This window comes from Odocoileus virginianus, chromosome 10, assembly GCF_023699985.2.
Source record: "Odocoileus virginianus isolate 20LAN1187 ecotype Illinois chromosome 10, Ovbor_1.2, whole genome shotgun sequence".
Taxonomy (NCBI): Eukaryota; Metazoa; Chordata; class Mammalia; order Artiodactyla; family Cervidae; genus Odocoileus; species Odocoileus virginianus.
In genome coordinates, this window is record NC_069683.1 from 38,934,023 (window position 1) to 38,957,133 (window position 23,111).

Here is a 23,111-nt window from a genome sequence, read left to right on the forward strand (position 1 = left end):
TTATTGTAAAGATTATCTGTTACTCTGTCAGACTTCATGACCTGGTTTGTCTGGTCATCTGCCCTCAAAACATCTTATTATCTGTAAGATGGGCATAATGAGGAACAAGAATTTTAAGGTAAGTGAATGCAAGTAACAGTGATGACCACAGAGTAGGTGTTTAGGAAACATCAGATGGCTTGGGATTGAAACTGTTGGAACTTGAGGAGGGCTAATAGCCGTCCTGATGCTGTTCCCTGGTTGCAGGCAGCACCTTATGCAAGTGGACTCGGTCCAGCGCTGGATGGAGGACCTGAAGCTCATGACGGAGTGTGAGTGCATGTGTGTCCTGCAGGCGAAGCCCATCAGCCTGGAGGAGGATGCACAGGGTGACCTCATCCTGGCAGGTGGCCCTGGCCCTGGAGACCCTCTGCAGCTGCTGCTCAAGCGGGGCTGGGTCATCAGCACTGAGTTGCGCAGGATCGGGCAGAAGCTGGCCCAGGACCGCTGGGCGCGGGTCCACAGCATGAGCGTGCGTCTGACCTGCCACGCCCGCTCCATGGTCAGCGAGTACAGCGCTGTCAGCAGGAACTCCTCGCAGGAGATGGGCCAGGTCGGTTGCCTGGCCTGGGCACGGGTGGGCACTCGGAACTGGGAGTGTCTTTTAAAAGAGTGGGTCTGAATTGCTTAGAGTCTGAAGTCTTCCTGCCCCTGGGAACTTCCTCCCCGTCCAGTGAAGCAGCGGAAGACAGTGAGGACCTTTACTGAGTATCTGCTTTGTGCTAGGAATTGTGCTAGATGTTTTTATACACATCTCATTTAACTTATACAATCTGTGAGGCCAACATAACTTGTGAGGCCACAGTGCAAGACACTGAAATGGTTAAATATACCCACTTTAATGCCAGACTCCCTGGGTTCAAATTTCAGCTCTGTCTGCTGTGTGACCTCAGCAAGTTACTTCTCTGTGCCCCAGTTCCATCATCCTAATGAGTATAATCATAGAATTTATTTCATAGATTTGTTGTGATGACTGAGTTCTAATTAAATTAATTAAAAATATTAGCTAGTATTATTGTCCTCATTTTATAAATGTGGAAATAGAAACTCAGAGAGTCTAAGTAACTTGCCCAAAGTTATGCAGTGAATGGTATAAATGGGATTCAACCTACAGCTTTCTAATTTCAAAGCCCATGATTCTGAATCTTCTTCAGGTCCAAAGTGAGCCATTGAAAATCCCCCTTTATTTCTGTTTCCTCTGGCATCACTTTGCACCTTAGTTCCCTACCCTTTTCCTTGCCCCTCATTGCACAGTAAACTTCTCTTCACTCTTTGAAACCCAGCTCAAATGCCCCTTCCTCTCTGAGACTTCCCAGATCCCCCAGCATACTTAATCACTCAGTTTTCTTTCCTTGAGCTCCCAGAGCAGCTGATGATGAACTCTGTTGCCATCCATTTCGCACAGTTGTAGTTTATGTGCCTGTTTTCCAAATCGGATGATTTGATTCTTCATCTTTATGCCCCAGAGCGTCCAGCTCAGCAGTTGGTCTTCGACCAATGCTTATTGAATTGAATAAAATTGATCTATTTTTCTGCAGATTGAGAAGCTGCTAATGGAGAAGTGTTCAGAGCTGTCAGCGGTCACAGAGAGGTAAATCTGGCCCCTGGGTGAATCTGGACTGCGTCTGCCATCCTTAGGCAGAGGAAGGCGCTGGCGTCTGTCTCCTTCCATGGGAACAGTGGGGCTGGGGAGGGCTGGTGGTGGCCTGGGAGCTTCCTTTTGCTGACTTCTAGCAGCAACCTTAAGAGACTCCCTGGGGATTTTCTGCTCCACTTTCAGGCATGGGAGAATGTAAAAGGCAGAGGAGAGGCCTGGCCATAGGAAGAAAGAGGATTCATGAGGGTTGGTAGCAAGAAAAGGTTTCCCACAGCTTTGAGAAGCCCCCTGATCTCCATGGTCAGGCGAAGTGAAAGCAGACACAGCTTATCCTGACATCCGCACTGACCACCCACACAATCACAGGAGTACACTCACACCTTCTCCATATCTCACATACATAAACACACGACGACACTCAGACACATACGCACACTTAGCTTGGTCTGTTTGCACGCCCAAGAGTGTGTTGACACTCTCCCTCATGCTTTACAGCCCCCAGGCCCTAGAAGAAAAACCTGGAACTTGACATTCCTAGGGCTGGGTGGGCTCTTCGGACTTCCAGCGTGAAACATTCTCAGGCCTTAAGGTGGTTTTAATCTTGATCTCCCTGGGTGAGGAGAAAATCCTCAAGGCTCCTGTCTGCACCGCTGCAGGCAGCCATTTCTTAAAGGGACACAGGCATCGCAACACACCTTCAGAGTGGGCACGGCACACCAGCATCCCTCCTCTGCAGCTCTCATCACCCATCCCTAGACACTGATGGTTGATTCTCCCAGGGAGAAGCCCAGAGGTATGGATTTAGCCACCTTTGGGTGGCCTTTCTTCCTGGTGACTTGCCCTGTTAGCTCCCATTTTAGGCCAGCTCTTCTCGGAACGCTCGGAAGCCAGAGGATGAGCCAGTCTTGGAATACTTCCATTTCTGACTCCCCTGGAGCTGATAGCCTCTTCCCAGGCCACTTGCACCACCACCAGGCCTGCTACAGGCCCAGATTTGGCCCCGGAAATGGCTCTGGGCTAACCGCCTGCCCCTTCTGGTGACCCATCGAAGGTTTCTTTCCCTAGGTGCCTCCAGGTGGAGAATGAGCACATCCTGAAGTCGATGAAGGCCTGTGTGAGCGAGACCCTGAGCACTCTGGGCGAGCACTTTGGCCAGCTGCTGGAGCTGGCCCTGACCCGGGAGGTGCAGGTCAGTGCTGGCTGGGCAGCAGAGGAGGGCCGAGCGGGTCTGCAAGGCCTGGGGAAGCTCCGGAGTGGCCTTTCTTGGGGGCCATCCTTCTCAGATTGCCAACGTGAATTCCAGCACCTTGGAGACTGGACTGTCAGAGCTTGGCAGAGGCTCGCTGAGCACCTAGCCCAGCTCTGCATTTTCCAGATGTGAAAATTGGAACCCAGAGAGGGCAGAAACTGACCTAAGGTCACACAGCAAGGCGGTGGCAGAGTTCACCATCTCCTAATTGTACTTTCAGTATTGCTCCCACCACCTTAAATCTCTGTTGAGTTATTGTTCACAGTGCACAAAATGAATCTTTATTGTTCCCAAAGACTTAAGGCACCTGCAGGGAACAAGTCAATTCTGGATATCCTGGCAGTAGAGAAGAATCTAGAAAGGTCAGATAGTCTAGCTCCTGCCTTCAGGCAGTCTGGTGCTTGATCCCAGAAAGAACGTAGGCTTTGGAACCTGACAGATCTACTTTCACATTGTGGTTCACCGTGAGACCTTGGTCAAGTTCCTTCATCTTGTAGCCTCACTTTCCTCATCTACAAAGTGAAAATCTTCCCCAGAAGAAAAGTGAGAGGACTAAGTAAACAATATTTGAAAAGCACTTAGCACAGAGTATAGGTTAAATATGTGTTATTTCCTTCTCTTGCCTTTTCCTATTTTAAAAGCCTCCCAGAAAAGCTGATTCCATACGGTTTTCATTAGCCAAGGTATTTACATGTTATTTATAGTTACAGAAATATTGTGTTACATATTTGCCATTCTTTTCCCACCATCAAGTAAAAGCTTTCCACAAATAACAAATCCCTTCCCATGTCGGCTTCTCTCCAAACGCAGCCTTTTTACCTAACCCAGCATGTCCTTTCTCTTTTTCCTGTGTGTCTGGCTCATTTTGCACACAGCACAGGCCCTTCTGATCTGGCTCACTTGCTGGTCAGGGTAGCTGGCCCTGTGCAACCTCGCCCTCCCAACCCAGAAGGGTCTGTGAAGTTCGCTCTCCCTGTCCCCAGAGCCTGGGACAAGGAGAAGGAAGGACCGGGGCTCTGGTGCTTAAAGCTGATGAGCAAATGCTGACAGTCGCATGTACGGTCAGGTAGTAGTTCCAGCTGGGGCCGCTGTCCCAGATGGAACCATCAAGAACCATCAAGTCCGAAGGGACCCCCTGGAACATGGGAGCTAAAGTGGGTGAAGAAGTTGGAGACGTGATGAGCAGGGGTATTGAAGTCAGTGGTAGAGATGAGGGGAGCCTGGAGGAACGTCTGAGCAGGAGCACAGGTGCCTGTTGATGCTTTTTATGCCATTTTGACACTCTTTTGCCTGGCAGTACCAGGTTCACTTAAAAGGGCTGAAGTGGAAGAGTCCTGTTGGGTTGTGAACAGAAGCCAGCAGGGTTTGCCAAGTAGTCGGTCCTTAGCTGTTTCTACTAGCAGGCAAAGGGCGGGATGTCTTTTTGATGCTCTAGATCACAGAATCCTGCAGAAAAGCTCCTTAGGCTGTCAGGAACCAACTTGGGCATTGTGGACTACGTATCTGATTTCCCGGGGCACCTGGATCCATTCTGTTTTTCCTCAACCTGACCTTGTTGAGGTGGAATTCCTGGTCTGGTGCTTCGGTAACCCATGAAGGCTTAATTTTGAATTTATGCTGAATCTGCTTCTGTGACTTTAACCCTCATCCTACCGCTCTTGTTATTATAAACATACATAATGACCTGCCTCAGGGAGATAACCTGAGCTGCCTGACTGTAAGGAATTGAAACTAACACATTCCCCTGCCTGAGGCTTGCCCATTCTAGGGAACATTTGCTAGGATTGAATAGTCTTTTTACTGTTTCCTCAGCCCCTTCCCATCTCTGGTTCATAAAAGAACCCGACAACCAGGCACCTTTTCAGTGCTACTCTGCCATCTTCTCAGTCAGCCGCTCCCCAATAAAATCCCTTCCTTCCGAATAAAATTCCTTCCAGCACCTTGTCTCAGATTCATAGACTGTGCTGCTAGTTTTGGACTTGGTAACCCTTCTGCTTCCCTGCCTAAATCCTGCCCCGTCCTCAGATCTGCCCACCTGCATCACTGATGCTCAGCCTGAGAGCTGTTGGATCCACTGCTCCTGTCTTAGAACTGAGTCCCTCATTGACCCCCCTCCCCTGGTGGAGGGGGCAATGTCTGCCCTCCATTCCTCTGTGTATTTGTTAGTTTCCTGACAACTCCTCCCTTCCTTCCCGCAGGTCCCATGGTGTCCTCTAATCCCTCCTATGGGCTGAGCTTGCTGTGCTCATAATATTTCTTGGCTGATCTTTAGCTTCTTTTTACATTAGAAAGTTTCCATACAGGACAGTGGTGACATAAAAAGATACACCACCTGAAGGCAGGATAATCTGTGTTCAGTGTTGTGAGCATGTGTTTCCTGAAGAGGTGACTAAAATACTGTTCTCTATAAGTTAGGATTCTATGCTTGCAGTTGTTATTAGTTGCTAAGTTGTGTCTGACTCTTGTGACCCCATGGGCCCCCATAGGGCCCCAGCCAGGCTCCTCTGTCCATGGGATTTCCCAGTAAAAAATACTGGAATGGGTTGCCATTTTCTCCCTCAGGGGATCTTCCCAATCCAGGGGTCACACCCATGTCTCTGGCATTGCAGGCGGATTCTTTATTCTTTATCACTTGACATAATTAAAATTAAGTTTATTTCTTTGTATCAGGATTTCTCTTATGACATGCTATTGTGAGTCTTCTTAAAGGTCCTCACATATTCATAGTATTTCTTGTCTGACCTGTTGTTCCCATAAACAAGGATTTTGGTTTTTTCTGTTCACTAATACATACCTGCTCACAGTAGGCATCCAATAAAGATTTATTAATGTGTGAATGTTAAGCAGTGTGCTCCAAACTTACACAGTTACAGATCTTTTTTTATTCTTAAAGTACCCATTCACTTATTCTGGGGTACTGGTGTTTCAGGAAATGCAGTTTGGGAAAGTTCCTTTTGTGCACAAGGGAGCCACATAGGCTCATAAGCAGAGAAACAGTGCTCTTTCCACCACAAATCACAATGCATGGTAGAATGGTGCTTGTAAACAGGGCAGTGGTAACCCAGCACTAGTTTGCATTGGTCTGCTCCATCCTGGAATGTTATGTCAAGCTCCAGATCCTAGATGTGTTTGCCAACGATTGTGCTTAGGGAGGTCCCTAGAAGGATGAGGACAGGCCAAAGATTAAGATATATGGGGACTGGGTGGAGGAGCTGGGATGCTTAATCTAAGAATGGACACTCTGTTACCTCCAAAGAGAAGAAGTGAATTTATAGGACATTCCATGAAAAAAGGAAGTTGGCAAAGCAATAGGGCTGCCCCATAGAGAAAGGTCTGCCTTAGGAACTGGCGATCACTGAGTCATGCCAGGAAGGACATTGGCAGTAGATGGAGGTTGAATTTAATGACTTGCAAGGTTTCTTCTGATCTTGATAGCATATACATCTATGAATGTGAGCCTTGTGGAGTAGTAGGAGCATGGCATTTGGAGGCATATCAGGGTTCACATCCTGACTGTGCTGCTTACTGGATCTGCAGACTTTGAGCCAGTTACTTACTTTGCTCAATTTCTCATCTCGACAGTGGGTTGTTGTCGGCGTTAAATAAGACAGCACAGGGCTAGTTGGTGGCACTCTGCTGATTGTGTCTGTAGCTTTACTCACTAGAGACCCAGCTACCTTAAGAGAAACTAACAACAGGCTTTGCTAAAAAGAGCCTCCTAATCACCTAATTACTAATTATTTATTGAGATAATTGAACTACTTGGTGGGCATAGAAATTTAAGGCTTACCTGTTAGGAGTCACCAATGGAAAATTAATGAGTATTAAGGATTAGACTTTCTTGGCTTAAAGGATTAGCTGTGTGGGAGGTAAGAGGAAGAGACTTAACAGAAGTTGATTTACTTGAAGACGACTTCTAGGGGACTCTATTGAATAGATCACCTCTCACCTGTGCCTTTAAATTTCTTAACTCAGCTTCATGTGGATAGATGTTTTATATTCATCCCATCAATCAATATTTATTTTAGTTTAAAATATCACCTTTATTCTAACAAAACTGGTTCGTGTGTTTCTCTCTGACTCTGTGGCTGCGTGAACTTAAAACTTCATCTCACCGCTAAGTTTCCCCTCCCAGTACCAGGCAGACCTGGGCAACCTCAGACCTCACCTGAACCATAAGTATGTATCTTGTGGCAAAGGTCAGGTCAGAGGGATGCTTCCTAAGAGAAGAGAGGCAGGCGCCAAGCTGAATATACCCGGTTCCTTTTTCCAAACTCACTAATGCATCCCTACCTTCTTGGCAAGTGACATGGAGGGGCAGGGAGTGAGGCCAGCAGAAGTGGTGTTGCTGAAACCCCTCCCTAGCAGAGCAGGAGGACTGGGGACCAAGCATCACGCCTGAGTGTTCACAGTTCTTGTCCTGTAGCCTTATTGATCTCATCCATCCACCAGTGGTCAGGCAAGGGTATCCTGGGCCCTTTGGAGGAGGAGGTCAGCTCCCTATGAAGCCATCTTTTCCCACCTTCAGGAAGCTATCCCCCCCAGATAACAAACTCTACTCCTTTGGAATCCCAGTGGGCAATTTAAACTTGGAAATGACTCAAAATACTACATTCCTTAAATTGACTGTAAGATTTTGTAACTAAAGGTCATAATTTGCTTTCCTGTTCTTTTTCCCACTCTTAGATTTTGCTCGGCTATGGTGCCTAGTATAGGTAATCAGAGGCTGCAGTGCGATTCGACAGCAAGGTAAAGGTAATCCAAACATAATTGCCAGGAGGAGAACTATCAGGATGTTCAAAATTTTAAAATGGTCTTCTATCTCATTTTAAAGTTCCCTGGGAAAGAATAAAGTGAAAGAAAAAAACCTGAAAGCTGAATCCTTTTACTCTTAGGAATAATTCAAAGTCCCCAGTTCTTAGATTAATAGGATTCTCTTTAATTTTCTTATTCTGCTCATCCTAGTCAGGAGGGTCTCATCCCAGTGTGTGTGCATGAAATTATGTTTCCCTGGGTAACTACAGTCCAGGCTGTTTCCCCAGAAACAGGAAGGATTTCTGCAGGGCTTTTTGATTTGTACTGGTCTTTCCCCACGATACTTGAAAAAACCCAAAGAGTTGGTACCTTGCATACACTGTATTACAGCATTGCTGCTATACTCACAGAAAGTTAACACAGGCCAATCCTCAACCCTTAGGGTGGGAATTCCAGTCAGCATGTAGTCCCAAGACTGTCTTTAGGGTTGCCGGAGACCTTAATAGGCACTCATCTGTGGTTGAGAGAAGGAGGGTAGATGACAGGTACCGTCTTGGTTGCATATGCAACAGGACAACTATTTCAGCCGTCCATAGTCCACAAGGATTCCTGAGCATACATTCACTGGAGGAAATGATTAACCACAGGTTAATCATGATATGATGGTTACCATATTTGGGAGGAAAGTGTCTCCTTTTCATGGAAGGGTATGTGATATATTTCTTCTTCGTGCAAAGCCAGGTGTCTGTAATTCCTCCTCAAGGGCTTGCCCGATTTGTATTCTTCCCCATCCAGTGTTTTCAGCATTTGTTAATTTCAGGCTCTCCTGTAAACATTGTGTTTCTGCCGCTCCAGGCTGCTTTGATTTGGGCTTCTTGAAGTGGTTGAGCCTGGGACCTACCACTTCGGATGCATTGCATCCTCTGCGTTCCCAAAGATTTCCTAGGAGAAGTGCTAGCACACGTATTTTTAAGGAAATCAATTTCTAGATCTTCAATTTTCATTTGTTTTCTTTCTTAAAAACAACCCAATAATACGTAGTTTTTAGTAGCCCTTCTATTATTTTTCGAAAGAAAGGCTTACCCCTCACTCATCCCAAAACTTATAGTGCATTGACACGCCACCCCCCCTCCACTTTTTAGCAAAAACCTTGGAGTGGGAGTGAGGAGAACAAACAAAAAAGAAACCTATATTCATGAACCATAGATCTTTAGGCTTCCATGCATTTCCGTGTTTAATATTTCTGTTGAGAAAAGCATTAGAAATTGTGTATTTTTCCCAGTGTGAGAATTTTCTGAATCTAGAAATGTGGTAGAATGGTAGAGTGTGTGTGTGTGTGTGCCTGTGTGTGTGTGAGTCGCTGAGTCATGTCCGACTTGTTGCATCTCCATGAACTGTAGCCTGCTAGGCTCCTCTGTCCATAGAGTTCTCCAGGCATGAACACTGGAGCTGGTTGCTATTTCCTTCTCCTGGGGATCTTCCTGATCCAGGGATCGAACCCTGGTCTCCTGCATTGCAGGCAGATTCTTCACAGTCTGAGCCACCAGGAAAGCCCATCTTATCCCGTTGCCATTTATTCTCAAATTGCTCAGAGCTCTTGAGGGATATTCTCCTTAGACAAGCAAAGACAGCACAGGTAGGCCAAATCAAACACTAAAAATGCCTTTAGGGGTACTTTTTAAATGCAAGCAGTTCCTTTCAGCTCTATCTTATGCTCAGCTCTAAGAGATGTCATTAGCTGGAAAGAAAAGTATCTTTAAAGAACCAAAGACTTTAAAGGTTAATGATGATTCTTTTAAATGTAATTGAAATATTTTTGAGAAAGACCACATTTTTCAAGATATACTGGATCAAATTCACAGATACAAGTTTTGCATGATTTTTCTTTTCAGATTTGATGCATATTATTTAAGGCAGCAGTTAGACTATTTAGTCTAAACACTTTGTGAAATATTTACATTAATTTCTACTTCCTGTTAGCAAGAGATATAATTAATTTCTGGCAGCTGGACTAATTAGATTTAAGCATAAATACTTTTCTTCTTCTTTAAACACATAGGAAAAATTGATCATAAGAACTACTAAAAACAGTCAAATGATTTCAGATATTTTTATTCTCGGATCTTATTTAATTATTCCTTGAAATAAACACAAAAAGTTCAATACATAAATGCATATATTTACTGAAGGAATACAGTGCCTTTTATATTTCTAGATTTATAATTAATTTACAGTGCCTTTTATATTTCCAGATTTATAATTAATTTACAGTGTAAGCTATGTATTACTTTGCATTTTGAAAAGTTTAATAGATTGTTTCATCTTGGCTTTAGAACATATACAACTAAATCAAATTTTATTTTAAGTCTACATTATTTTAATATTGACAGTTTTTAGCATTTTCCCTTATAAAATGATTTCCATAATTATTTGTCAGCATTTTTAGCATTTCTTGGAACACATATTAAAATTTTTTAATTAAAAATGAAATCAGGTCTGTATTGAGAAAAAGCTAAGTTGACTTGGCTGATTGGGTTGGCTTAAGAACAGTTTTTGCCAATTAGGTCATAGGGTGGGTATTTTCCATATATTAAATAAACAAAAGCTGCAGATTCAAACTTCTTATAAAACATATTTGAAAAACACAAAAATATTTGATTAAAATTGTATTGGTGATGAAATTAATAATATTTTGATTTTTCTTAATCCTCTCTGAATAATTTGGATAATCCAAGGTGCTCTAGGTGAAAGAGTAGTGGGTATAATTAAGAGTTATTTGATATGTCTTGGTAAAGTACTTCTGGATTTCTTCCCAGAAATTGAGATAAGTGAATGAATGAATCTAATGATTGGGTAAGAAATACTTTTTCAAGTCAAATGGTTTCCAGTTTTTGCTTTTACAAATTTATAGGCATTATCAGCTGGCAGATCATTAAAAATAGTGTTTGATGATAGATCGCTGTGATTACATAGCTCAGAATTCGCTCAAAGGGTGAACAACTTGTCCATACAAACTGCTCCCATTCCTCTTTTCATTTGATTTATAGAAACAAGATTTTTCAGGATTTATATTATTAAGTCAATATTTAATCATGGATAAATGAATTAGAAAGCTTAAAAAGTTTGCAAAGCCTTATTTATCTCATTAGGAGATATAGTTATGATAAAATGCTAATTTTTATGATTTATTACTATATTTCAAAATTTATCATCTATGTTGCATTGACCAATTGTATTGATGATAACTATAACACTAACTCAACTAAGAAGAGATCATTTTTAAACACTTAGAGCCTTATAGTCAAAGAAATAAAAGAAGATTTCAGATTTCAATGATAAGCCTGATAAGGGTGATGAGTAAAATACTTTGAAACTTAAATGTATTACATTAAGAAAAAATTCTGAGGGAGAAATGGAATGGGAATGTAAATTTTAAAATGAAAAGATGCAAAACGGTCACATGTTAAAGAGATTACTCATGTATTTTTAAACATGATGATAGTATCAAATTTTGGTATATCGATTTCATGGAATACATCTAAAAGAGTAATGCAATCATTTTGCTTTATGTCACTATTTATAGTCTGCTGGAAATCACATCATTTCCAAATTTGTTCTTGAAAGTTATGATGAAAAACTTACCTGTCAAATTAAAAATTTACAGGGGACATATATTTTAAAAAATTCTTTTAGGGCTAAATGAGAAAAAAAAAATTGACATAGGATATACAGACACCCTAGTTCTATAATACGATGGCCATTGTCTCTGCCTCTTGCTAAGAATCACTTTGGCCTTAAGACCCTGTCATCTTGGGTTTTCTTGTGATGCTCCTGAAGTCTGGTGCCTATGGGCCTAGTGAGAAGCTTCCTTCCGCCATTTGCTTCTCAGAACATTGACTTCCCAAAGCTTTTGAATATTTTAGTCTTAAACAATGTTTTTCTGCTACATCTTTATTTTTCTCCCCCCAGTAATGAATTATGTCTGCAGTTTTCTCTCTCCTCTGTTAATCCCCCACTCATTTCAGGAAGACTCAGTGATTTTCTTACCATTTGCACTGCTCTTATTTGCCCTGGGTCTCTCTCCTAACTTAATTCATAGAATGAGCCCTATTTGCTGGATCTGAGCAGCCTTCCCACTTTCACTTCTCTTTCCTTTCTGGCACACTCTTTTGTTTTCTAAAAATATTCTTTTAGATTTTAGGATTTCCCTTATTGTGAGAAATAAAATCAGTTAAGGTCTGGGTCTGCCCCAGACCTCTGGTTCTAAGTGATCTTATCCATTTTTGTCTCTCTAAACTGGATATTTACAGCCAGGAGATATTTTCCCAGTAGACCACTAGCTAATCCAAGCCTGAGTTCAGTTATTATTTCCTTTGTCTCCTGTTTAGCATGTCCAATCTTTCTGTGCCTTTCTTCAAGTCCTAATTCATGCATTTCTCCAAAATGTTCTCTTGGGCACAGGCAGTAGTACTATATCTTTATTTTAAAATATTTTCCCTTGCAATTTATCTCGTGATCTTTTGACTCTTTTGTGCTAATGTCTGTACTTTTCTCCTGTGTTCCAGAACTCTATTAACATGTAACAAACAACCCCAACAACAATTTTGTTTACATCTCACAATTTTAAGGGTCAAGAATTTTGAGCTTGGCTGAGTAATTTTTCTGCTCCTTGTGCCATAGATAGAGGTAATTACTTGGGGATATTCAGCTGGCTAATGGTTTAGAGAGTCTTAGAAAGGTTCCTCATGCATATGGTGCTTTGGAGGCAGTGGTTGAAAAGCTGGTCTCAGTTGAAAGTATTGATCAGGAGTCCAACACATGGCACACAGCATCTCTAGCATGGCCGTCTCAGAGTTATCAAACTTCTTGTGTGATCAGTTGTTCAGTCAAGTCTGACTCTTTGCAACTCCATGGACTGTAGCCAGGGATCAGAATCATGTCTCCTGCATTGGCAGGCAGATTCTTTACCACTCTACCACCTGGGAAGCCCCATTAAACTTCTTACCTGGTAGCTTAGGACTCTGAAAAGAATGTTCCAAGAAGCCTGAGTGGCATCATCAGGGTTTCTGATGACCTAGCGTTGGAAATCCTGAAATGTTACTTCTACCAAGTGCTGCCTCCTGTTGGTCAAGCAAATTACCAAGACCAGCCCAGATTCAAAAGGCAGGGACATTAGAACCCACCTCTCTGTAGGAGGAGTAGAAAAAGAATTTGTGGCCATCTTTAATCTTCTTGCGTTTATGTCACCCCTTTGCACGGCTCGGCTGCCCTAACTGTATCTATGGAGTCTGTCTCTGAACCTTTGAAAGAGGCTTCACAATATTTCCTTCCTCCATCTGAGAAACTTATTCCAGGCTGATTTTTGAGAGTTTACTCTTCCTAATAAATTTCACTGGACTGCAGTCACTCTTTCTGATGGAAAATTAAAAAATACCCCCCACCCTTTTACCATTTTTATTTAGGGTAGTTATATTGTATGCATCTCCTAAACCCTTTTTTAAAAAAATCTTTCTCCTGTTCTTCAAGATCTTCCTTTTTGTTTCATATCTGCCTAAACTGTCTTAAAAAAATTCTATCATTCAGTTTAATCAGTTTATCTTTCTTTATCTTGTTTTCATTGTTGCACCACTCTTCTCATGATAGAGGGTGAAGCATATTTTTGACACTTTCTCTTTCCTCCTGGATTACTTGAAAAAACTTGATTTTATAGACTGTGTTGGTTTGAAACTGACACCAAGATAAGATTTGATAAGAAACGTCTGTGAAAGATAAAGGGAAGAAAGCAGGAGGAGGCAGTGGAAAAACTGCAAGTCTGACAGCTGAGAAAGGAAATGGAGATGGACGAAATGGAGTAGGAAGAGATGGGCTTTTCAAGCTAAAGTCACCTGTTAGTGAAGCTCCCTGCTGGCCGTCTCGGGTCCGCAGTGGGGCCCCTGCTGCGCTGAGTCACAGCTGGGAGTAGCTCGTGGGGCTGCGTGCCCCCTGCAGGAACACGCTGGTGGGTCTACCAGGGCAGCTGGTGGGGCTTTCAGTCAGCTCTGCCGGCTGCATGGAGCAGCTCTGGCCGTCACAGGGTAGAGCATTGTAGGTGCTAATGCAAGCATGCTGCGGTTTGGTGAGAGCTGCTCTTGAGGCTGGATTTTCTCCTTGCCTTGAGACTTCCATCTCCTCTAGTCCCCAGGAGGTCCTGCTGGCACTGGGGGACATGGATTCACTGACTTTGGCAAGTAGGAAGTCAGATTTACAGGGGGTAAGGCCTAACTCTATCATGTACCACATGTGTAATTAACCTTGGTCTGATTTCTGTGTCTCAGTTTTTCTCAGCTCGGAAGGAAATCTTGCATAAAACTCTCGAGAGCCCTTCTGGCTCTGACGCCTTCCAGCTCTGACACATTCGATACTCAGAGCCTTGATGATTCAGTGGAGCCTTTGATCTTTTATCTTTCCAAATTTATCCTTGTGAAAAGGATGCTCACAACTTTTCATTGTCAGAGAGCTGACTCACTGAGAGAGCTGAGGTGTAATTATGGTATATGTGACTATAGACGTTGGTAAGAAATTATCCTCAGACATAAATGGTCTGATAGCAGCAGATGATTGCAAAAGACATTGGTTTTGAATAAATTTAGCGTAATGCTATCTACTTCGAGTGCAAACACTAATCAGGAACATTAGGTAATTCTGATTTAGGTACAGGACCCCAATATATGAAATCTGCATTTTCATGTTAGCACTGATAGCGCTTACGTAACTGCTTGTGGTAACGATGGGGAATGAGTCTAGGAAGTACATTTGCTACAGAGATTTGCAGTGCAAATCCTAGTTATTAATTTTACCTTTTGTTAGATATCTTATAAGAGGCATCTACCCAATCTTAGGTAATAAGTTTTATGTTTAATGTGTCGATAGATTAATTATACACTTAATCTTAGACTGGTGTATGCAGAAGATTAGCATATTGCTATGTGTGAAGAATTCTGAGTTTGAATAAAGAAGAAAAAGGGAAGAGCTATTTCCTTGAGCTTCAAACCCCTTTAATTTAAATAATTTTACAAATAGGGAAATTGAGGCCTAGGTAGTTTGTCTCAACTGCCCAATATCACAAGATAATAACTGCTAAGGACTTTATTTTGCTTCTGTATGCCAGATACCTTTGTAAGTTCTTTATATATATGAGCAACTGTAAGAGATGGGTAGAACCACCAGAAGAGATAGACACTGTTATTTCCACCGTCTTACCCATGAGGAAACTGAGGTGTGGAAGGGTTGAATTATCTCTAGGGCACTTAGAACTGGCAAAGCCAGGATTTGAACCCAGGCGGTTTGACTCCAGAGTCCATGCTTTTAACCCTTACATACTTTACATACTTCCTCATCAGCATAGTGTGTTAAAAAAGGCAAGCTGGCACTGGAAATTGAATCTCCTGGTTTCCTATGTGTCTTTTCTGTAACACCAGGGTTAATTAGAAACAAGTCTATTTCAACATTTTAAAATTAACACAGCAACTGAAACCACACAAGTGGCTTCCCAGAAGCCCTACTTTCTCGCATGAGGACCCCAAAGGCAAGTCTCCCCAGTCTCTGCCTCCACACCTCCCAGGAGAAACTCAAGCAATGAACATTAATTAGCAGGTAAGAGTCATTTATAATTGATGAACCACATGCTTCAAAACAAACGACTGATTATGAAGTGGTTTCAGGTTACATGAAAAGCTTTTTCCCAGAAATAAGCTAAACTCTGCTAGGAATAATCTCCATATCTCATTTGTTGACGAATTTTCCATTTGCTCCTCTTCTGAGTCTCCTGGGGTCCTGTGCTTAGTCATTCCCAGCCCTCTCACCGCCAGCCCTAGACCCTTCAGTCTTCATCAGTGGCATTCCTCACTGAGTGACCCACTCTTCGACAGGACCCCCGGTTGCTATGTTGGCCTGGCTGTCCACCTAAGGCAAGTGTCCCCTGAGCAGGAAGCTACTGCAGGGAAGAACGCTTCTCTTGACTCATCCCCTGAACCCATTATCCAGCTGGACTTTGCATGAGCTTACGACATCCAAACCGAGCAGCTTCTTTGGCCAACTGTGTAGCAACCCATTGGTTTGCAACTTGATGGTTTGTTTATTTAACCAATGGTTTCTGTTCTCATTAGGAGCCAGTAGAATAGCAAAAAGGTACTTGCTGAGACTATCAGTGATGAAAGCTGATTTTCTGATCCACTGGAGCAGGGTGCATTGGTTGTCTCTGCCCCAATGGGGCTGTTTCTCAAACAGCTCAGACCTCATCCTGATTCATGTCTTTTCCAAAGTTAGAACCTCATCACCCCTGTGGTGGGGTAGTAGAGATGGGGTGGGATTACAGATTTCAGGGGGCTCTTAGGAGTGTCGACCTACTGGTATTCCATTAGAAAGATGCACAGAGGGTAGATGAGTGAGTGACCATCAGACTTTGCTTTCGTTTCTTAGGCGCTGGTGAGAAAAATCGATGCCTCGGACAATATCTACACCACAGAGTCCACCACGGGGAACCTGTTCAGCCTCACCCAGGAGGGGGCTCCCTTGTGCCGCATCATAGCTAAGGTGAGCTTCCTGGGGCCAAGGTAATAGGCCTCGGGTGAGTGTGAGGAAGCTAGTTCAGTGGGGACAGCTTCTTTCTGCCCTAAGTATCAACTCTCCTCCCCCATCTTCACATATCTTAACAAATCCAAACCAATCGTTATCTTCCAACTTAGGTTCTTGGCTGGATCTTAAAAATGCCTGCTGTCACTGAAATACTGCCTGAGGAAAAGACAAAATTGAGAAAGACTGTGGGTTTTTTTTTTCGGTTATGATGGGTGCTGTAATTCATTAGACTCACCGTCAATTTGCCCCTCAACTTGAAGTCCAAATGCTTAGAGCAAAGGTAGGCAGTCGGTAGCCCTAGGACCTCACTAAGGTCTTTGTTTTATGTTTGCCTTTCTTTCTTCCTTTCCTCCTTTCTTCCTTCCTGCTTCCCTTCCCTCTCCTCCCTGCTCCCTTCCTCTTCCTTTTTTCCTTTTTCCCCCTCTCTTCTTTCCTCCCTCCCTCCATTCTTTCTTTCCCTTGAGAAATGGCATCACCCTTGGGGATAGAATGATTAGCCAACTGGAAGCAGAGTTATGTTCTCTAATAGACTTCAGATGCCAGTCACAAGAAGATGCTTGAGCTTGGTGGTTCTCAGTCCTCACTCCGAATCACAACCCCTCAGGGAGTTTTTGGAAAACAGCTGGTTTGCCCCATCCAAGGTTTATCAAGGTCCTGGGGTAAGACCTGGGAATCCACATTTTAAAAAGCTCTATAACTCTATTCCCAGTTTATAAGGACTCTCTCTGGCACAACCCAAAGGGATCGGGTGGGGAGGGAGGTGGGAGGGGGGTTCAGGATGGGCGGGACACATGTATACCTGATTATATGTATAACTGATTCATGTTGATATATGGCAAAAACCATCACAATATTGTAAAGTAATTATCCTCCAATTAAATAAATTAATTAAAAAAATAAAAAGCTCTTCCTGTGTTTCTGAGGCATGGCTACTGTCAGAAATCACTGATCTAAGCCTTTATAGAAATCTAGAACAGCAGGGTAAATGTTTGTCAACTTTGCTCAGGGGAGAAGTGAATTGTATGGTACCTCAATAACAAATGTTTGAGTGTACTCTCCACTGAGCTTAATGCCTTGCAAACATTATTTCTTTTAAATGATAAGACCATCCTAATAAGTAGTTACCATGTTTTCCCTCATCTGTGGTTGAGAAAATGACTTGAGAGGCTTACTCAAGATCACACAGCTGATAAAGAATGGAGTCAGAATTAGAACCCAAGTCTCTCTAACTGGGAATTCATGATCCTGAAGCCCGCAGTGGTGACTTCTGGTTTAGTCTTTGGCCCTTCAACTTCTTGGGCCAAAGTGTGACTCAGAAGTTCTCAACCCTGTATGCATATTGGCATCACTAGGGAGCTTTAGAAATTTCCACTAGTAAGTGACCAAGCTGAATTTGAACCTGGCTGGCTAGCAGTGAAGCTATGCTCTTGTTTGTTGTTCTGAACTTGCTCTCAGCAGCCAGGCTCTCTCTTTTTCCTCCTGCCTGCCTCCTCCTTCTCAACCCCATCCTCCCATGCCCTCCTCCCCCCTCCACAACCTTCATTATCTCCTGCATCCTTACCATATGTCAAACACTGTGCTAGCTTTCCCTTCATCATCTCATCTGATCCTCCTGATAATCTAATGATGTGTTATAATCATAATTCCCATTTTTAAGATAAGGGGACAGAGACTCAGAGAGAGGGTTATGCGCCCTGAATGCAGATGAGATTTTAACTAGATCTGCTGACTCCAGAGACTTAATCTCAGCCTTCCTCTGTCTCCAGTCCTTGGCGAGGTGGGGGTTGGGGGGGTTGGGGAGGGGGTGTGAGTAGACAGAGGTTTGAAGCAGAAAGAAGATTCAGTGGTGAGTCTCATCTTCCGCCTCCAGCAGAATCACCTTTAGGTTTCCAGTCCTGACAGTGACATGGGGGCTGGGAGTCCCTGGTACGCCCTGCAGAGCATCCTTACCTTCGACGCTCAGGAAATGTGCCCAATCTGGTGACAGACGTGGGGCAGCTCCCCCGGTGACCTTCCTCACTCACCTCCTTGGGGGCCCAGGGTGTCTATCTTCAGGTCCTTCATTCCTCTGAGCTGTGCCCATGAGATGGTTTGGGCAACCTGTCTGAGGTCTATCCTCTCATCCCCTAGGGTTCCTCCGACAACCAGAAAATAGACCAAGTCCTCCCTGTGATGCTGGTGGCAAGTCCCATCCCTTCCTGAGTGCAGAGCCCAGAAGACTCCCCTGTGTGTTGTCAAATTACCAGCCCCCCCCAGCCCAACTCCTGTATTATTCTCCCTCCACTAGTCTACACACCCTACAAGTGGCCTCCTCCGGCTTTATGACAGTTTATCCTGAGCCTGTCTGAATAATGCATGCCATTATACAGCTGGGCTCTGAGCCCAGAGCTTTCTATAAAATTAAACAAGCTCCAGCCAACAGTGCAATTCTGCAAGCTCAGACGACTCCCAGTCCTACTCGAAGCCGAATGCTGCTTTTCAGTCTTTGGTGGGTGGGGGCTCCAGAGTGGTCCCCACAACAGCTCCATCTCACGTCCTACCTCTTCTCCCTGGCATGCATGCCAGCCTTTGGGACACCTTTCCTGAGGATATCAGTCACGCTTTTAACCGGGGTGCCTTCCACGGCCTGACCCCTGCGTGGCTGTCCAGGCCCACCCTCGCTGTGTGCTCAGCCCTTTCCCAACCTTAACTTGCTTCACCTCTGACAGCTGAGTATGCGCTTGTCCCCACCGCATTTTAAACCAAAGATACCCAGCAGCAGAAGTAGGATTTGAACCAGAATCCCCTCAGTCTGGGTTCGGGATTTCCCTCTTCCTCTCCTAGTAGCGAAAAATGCTAAGAAGACCATTTTTCACAGGCTTGGGAAAAGATGTAAGGAGAATCCAGTGCAAATGGGTGCAGAGGCTTAAATATAGTTATGCTGGAGCTGGCATCTCCCGAGCCAAAGGAAGGCTGCCACGTTGATCCTGGCCCTCAGCTTCTCATGCTTTGGCATCATTTCTTCACGGTCTGCTCCAGAAGCAAATATCTATCACTTTATCGATCTATCTCTGTACATATATAAATAATATTCATGCTATCCGTGATTAAATATAAATATATAAATATGCATACACATGTAAACGTATATGTATACAGATATTTACATCTGGTGGAAGATCATTAATGGCCAGCAAGGCAGGCTAGGGAGACCTTGGGATTCTTGTTTTCAGTTCTCACTTTAAAGAGTAATTTGATTTTATGTCAGTGACTCTTTGAGTAAGGTCTTTGTGTGGAACCCTTATCAGATGTCCCAGGAACCATGGGAAGGTAGGCAGGCAGGGATAAAGGATTGTGGAGCAAGAAATCAGAGGGGTGAGTGTCTTGTCCCATACTAGAGCATACATTTAGTGAAATGATGATGTGGCTTTAAAATCAGAGTGCTTTTCTTTGACCCTTCTACAGCCATCCCCCCTCGATTATGTCAGGAGTTCTTGCTCTGTGCTCTTTTAACCCTGTACCCCATCCTCATTTCAGTGCATCCCTACCCAGATTTCTTCCTGCTTTTAGCATTGTCTGCCAGGCCATGAGCTCATTATGGATGGAGACTGAGGCAGTGCCCAGCACAGGGTCTGGCATATAATAAACCATTAATATTTTTGTGCTGCATGAACAAAGTTACCCGTCCTAAGATATGACCTTTTCCCACCAAATAAACTATCCTAAAAGGAAGTAGGAATATAGAAGTTGGAGATCACTCTTGGCTAATTATAAAATGTCAGAAATCCTGAACTCCTCCAGAATTGGACACTTTCGTCTTGGTCCCTGCTGTGATAAGCTGCCAAACTCTCAGACTGCAAAGGGCTTTGAGCTTATCTTTGTTGGGTTCTAGGAAGGGGAGGTCTGGGGTGACTCATTTCAGTGAGGCTGTGCTGGGCTGCAGTGGTCATTGCTGCTTCTTCTGGTTGCTCATACGCTATGCTTTCAGTTCCTCCCTACTGCGTCCCCAGGACACACAGCAGTGCTTGGTGCATAGTATAGTTTTTGTGGAGAGAGTTCTCAAAAATCTGATGGGATGGCAGTTTTGCTGACCCCACCTCCTTCTTCCTGTAACGTCTTTCTCAGTTTAGGAAACAGGGTTATGGGCTCAGTTAGAGCCAGGAGTGGTGCGGTTAAAGGCAAGTGCCCCTCAGGACCAGGTGCAGACCACTTGTTCATGTATTCTTTCCTGCTACTGGCACCCCCGCAGCCCTCAGGAAAGGGAAGAGGGGGACGCAGGGTGAAGCCCGATGTGGGGCGGCCGGCTTCCTCTGCTCTGGACGTGGATGTCCAGAATGGGGTTGCCACCAGTTTCCTGGGCACATGGTAAGTCATCGTTGTGATTTCACTTTGCTCTGGGAGCCAAGGTGGCTTCGGTGATTTCTATTGAATTAATCTGTCCAGTTAGAAGGAGCACCTCACTCCCAGCCTCTTCTCAGAATCCTCCCAGACTCCTGGGAAGTCGCCACAAGGTGAGGGAGTTTCCATAAACTGCTCTCACAAAGAGAAAAATACAGGTTCACACTCAAGAGCTGGGCTGATCATTTCTAAAGGGTTTTTATATATATATTTTTCCCTTTTACAAATTGGAGTGAAGGAGTGAAAACAGGACCAATGTGGATTAGGGAGGGAGGTGTGATTATTTCACCCATCTGGACTTCCATTTTTCCCATCCCCCAAATGGAAAGAAATTACAGTATTGATGTAAATAAAGCCCCTTTTTGTGTTCCTGCCATGGTGGCTGGGAGGATCTGAGAAGTAACAGGTGGTCGCTGGCATAGTGAGAACCAGCACGAGGCATCTCGGTTTCAGTTCTCTCCATCTGCCTCAGGCTTGTTTCTAGAACTTATTTCTGACAGCTCTAGGCTCGTTCCCAGGCGGCTGCTGGGAGGGTGTTGCCAGGCGTCTGGAGCGATGTTAACTGGGGTTGGGCCTGGTCCCAGCACAGGTGCCTCCCCTGGCCCCTCACTTCCAGTTTAGATTACCAAGGGTGACATTATTTCTGGAGCTGGCATTTCACTGCAGCATGTGTGGGAGCTTGGGAACATGTGAGTGTGTGTGTGTGTGTGTGTGTGTGTGTGTGTGTAGGATCTGGGGGGGGGTGGTGTGGCGAGGGCCGAGGGGGCGGGGGATTCTTTGCTCCTACTACCTTCCTAGATTCTCTGGCTGGGGCCCTGTAAATTAAGCTGACAAAAGACAGATTAACAAAGAAAATTAGTTTATTAGCATGTGGCCTGCACTTACCCATGGGAACTGTCAGAGGTGAGTAACTCAAAGGGTTGGTTACAACTTGGGCTTCTGCAGCATCTTAGCAAAGGAACAATACATTTTTAGAGATGTAATAAGACAAAGGAAGAGAACCTTGAGTCTCTGAAAGTGAAAGTGTTAGTCGCTCAGTCATGTCCAACTCTTTGGACATGTATAGCCCACCAGGCTCCTCTGTCCATGGAATTCTCCAGGCAAGAATACTGGAGTGGGTTGCCATTTCCTTCTCCAGGGGATCTTCCCTACGCAGGGATCAAACCCAGGTCTCCTGTATTGCAGGCAGATTCTTTACCATCTGAGCCACAAAGGAAGCCCTCTTGAGTCTTTAGGGGTGGCAAACTGTGGGAAGACACGTATATGGCAAACTAATAGTAGCTAAAGATGGAAGTTGGCTATATGAGTTTCTTTTGGTGCTGAATCCAGGCTGATAAGGGTCTAAAGTTGTCTCCAGTGATTAACTCTTGTCCTTCTTAGTAGAGAGGAAAGGGAGAATGATCTTTTTAAATTTATGTCCTGCTTTTAGTCAAATAGGGGGAGGATGGATATCTTTTTTTTTTTATCTGTTTCTTCTTAATTGCCTTCAGCTCCAGACAATCCTTAGACTAAATGGCATATTTGGGGGTGGCTGTTGTGCCGCCCTACAGACCCCAAAATGCACCAGCTGAGTGAGGGGGTGTTAGCCCCAGGAGAGGTGACACAGTGAGATCATGTGACATTTTCTTTTCCTTGCCAGGAGGGTGGGGTCGTCGCACTGTTCAAGGTCTGCCGGCAGGACACTTTCCGGTGCCTCTACCCCCAGGCGCTCCGCACGCTGGCCTCCATCTGCTGCGTGGAGGAGGGGGTCCACCAGCTGGAGAAGGTAAGAGTGCAGCTGGCTGGCTGCATGGGGACTGAGGTTCCCGAGGGGGCGGATGGCTAGGGAAAGTGACCTCTTGGTGGACATCTGGACCTCTTCCTGGAGCAAGTCCCCTGAGTCCCTCCTTTGCCCAGCATCATTCAGGTGGGGCTGCTGGGGTTGATGAAGACGTGAAGGGCGCAGAGGCTGAGGAGCTCGGTGGGAGAAGGCAGGGCCCAGAGGGACAGTTGGCACTTCCTGGGTGGAGAGCCCAGGGGTGGAACACCGCAGGGGGCAGACAAGTCAGATGGGGAGGGCCGTCGAGGTTGAGGGCGGTTGGTCCTTCCCTCGTGGCAGGTCCCTGGAATGAAGAGAAGAGGATCCAGTTTCTTGGGGGACAGGATAGGCAGGAGCAGGGTGTGCGTGGATGCCTGGGCAGGCAGGTGGGCGTCCCCCCAAGAGGGCTAGGGTAAGGGAAAAGGACACTTGAGTCCAAGGGCATGGTGGGTCACCACAGCCGGGGTGTCTGGGGTTGGAGATATGGGGTGACCTGGCAGTCCCAGTTACCAGGCCAACCTAGGGCAACGTAACAGGTTCCAGCCACCCGCCTCCCCACCCTCACGCCCCCAGGTGGTAGGGCTGAGTCTGCTTCTCCCTCTTGGTCCGAGTGGGTCCAAGCCTGCACATGGCTCCTCAGGGATTTTAGCAGGAGGGTTGGGAGGCTACGGCTGACACTTGGG

The 23,111-nt window shown here is 44.8% G+C and overlaps 1 protein-coding gene across 1 annotated transcript in view; it reads left to right on the forward strand.

Moving 5' to 3' along the window:
* Positions 1 to 250: 250 nt before the first annotated feature.
* INSC (INSC spindle orientation adaptor protein) overlaps positions 251 to 23,111 on the forward strand; it is a 65,992-nt gene continuing 43,131 nt past the window's right edge. The window contains exons 1-5 of the mRNA XM_070472869.1: positions 251 to 592; positions 1,578 to 1,630; positions 2,702 to 2,825; positions 16,098 to 16,211; positions 22,270 to 22,395. Of these exons, the coding sequence (XP_070328970.1) occupies positions 257 to 592; positions 1,578 to 1,630; positions 2,702 to 2,825; positions 16,098 to 16,211; positions 22,270 to 22,395 (753 nt within the window). The 5' untranslated portion in view covers positions 251 to 256. The remainder of the gene's footprint in view (positions 593 to 1,577; positions 1,631 to 2,701; positions 2,826 to 16,097; positions 16,212 to 22,269; positions 22,396 to 23,111) is intronic.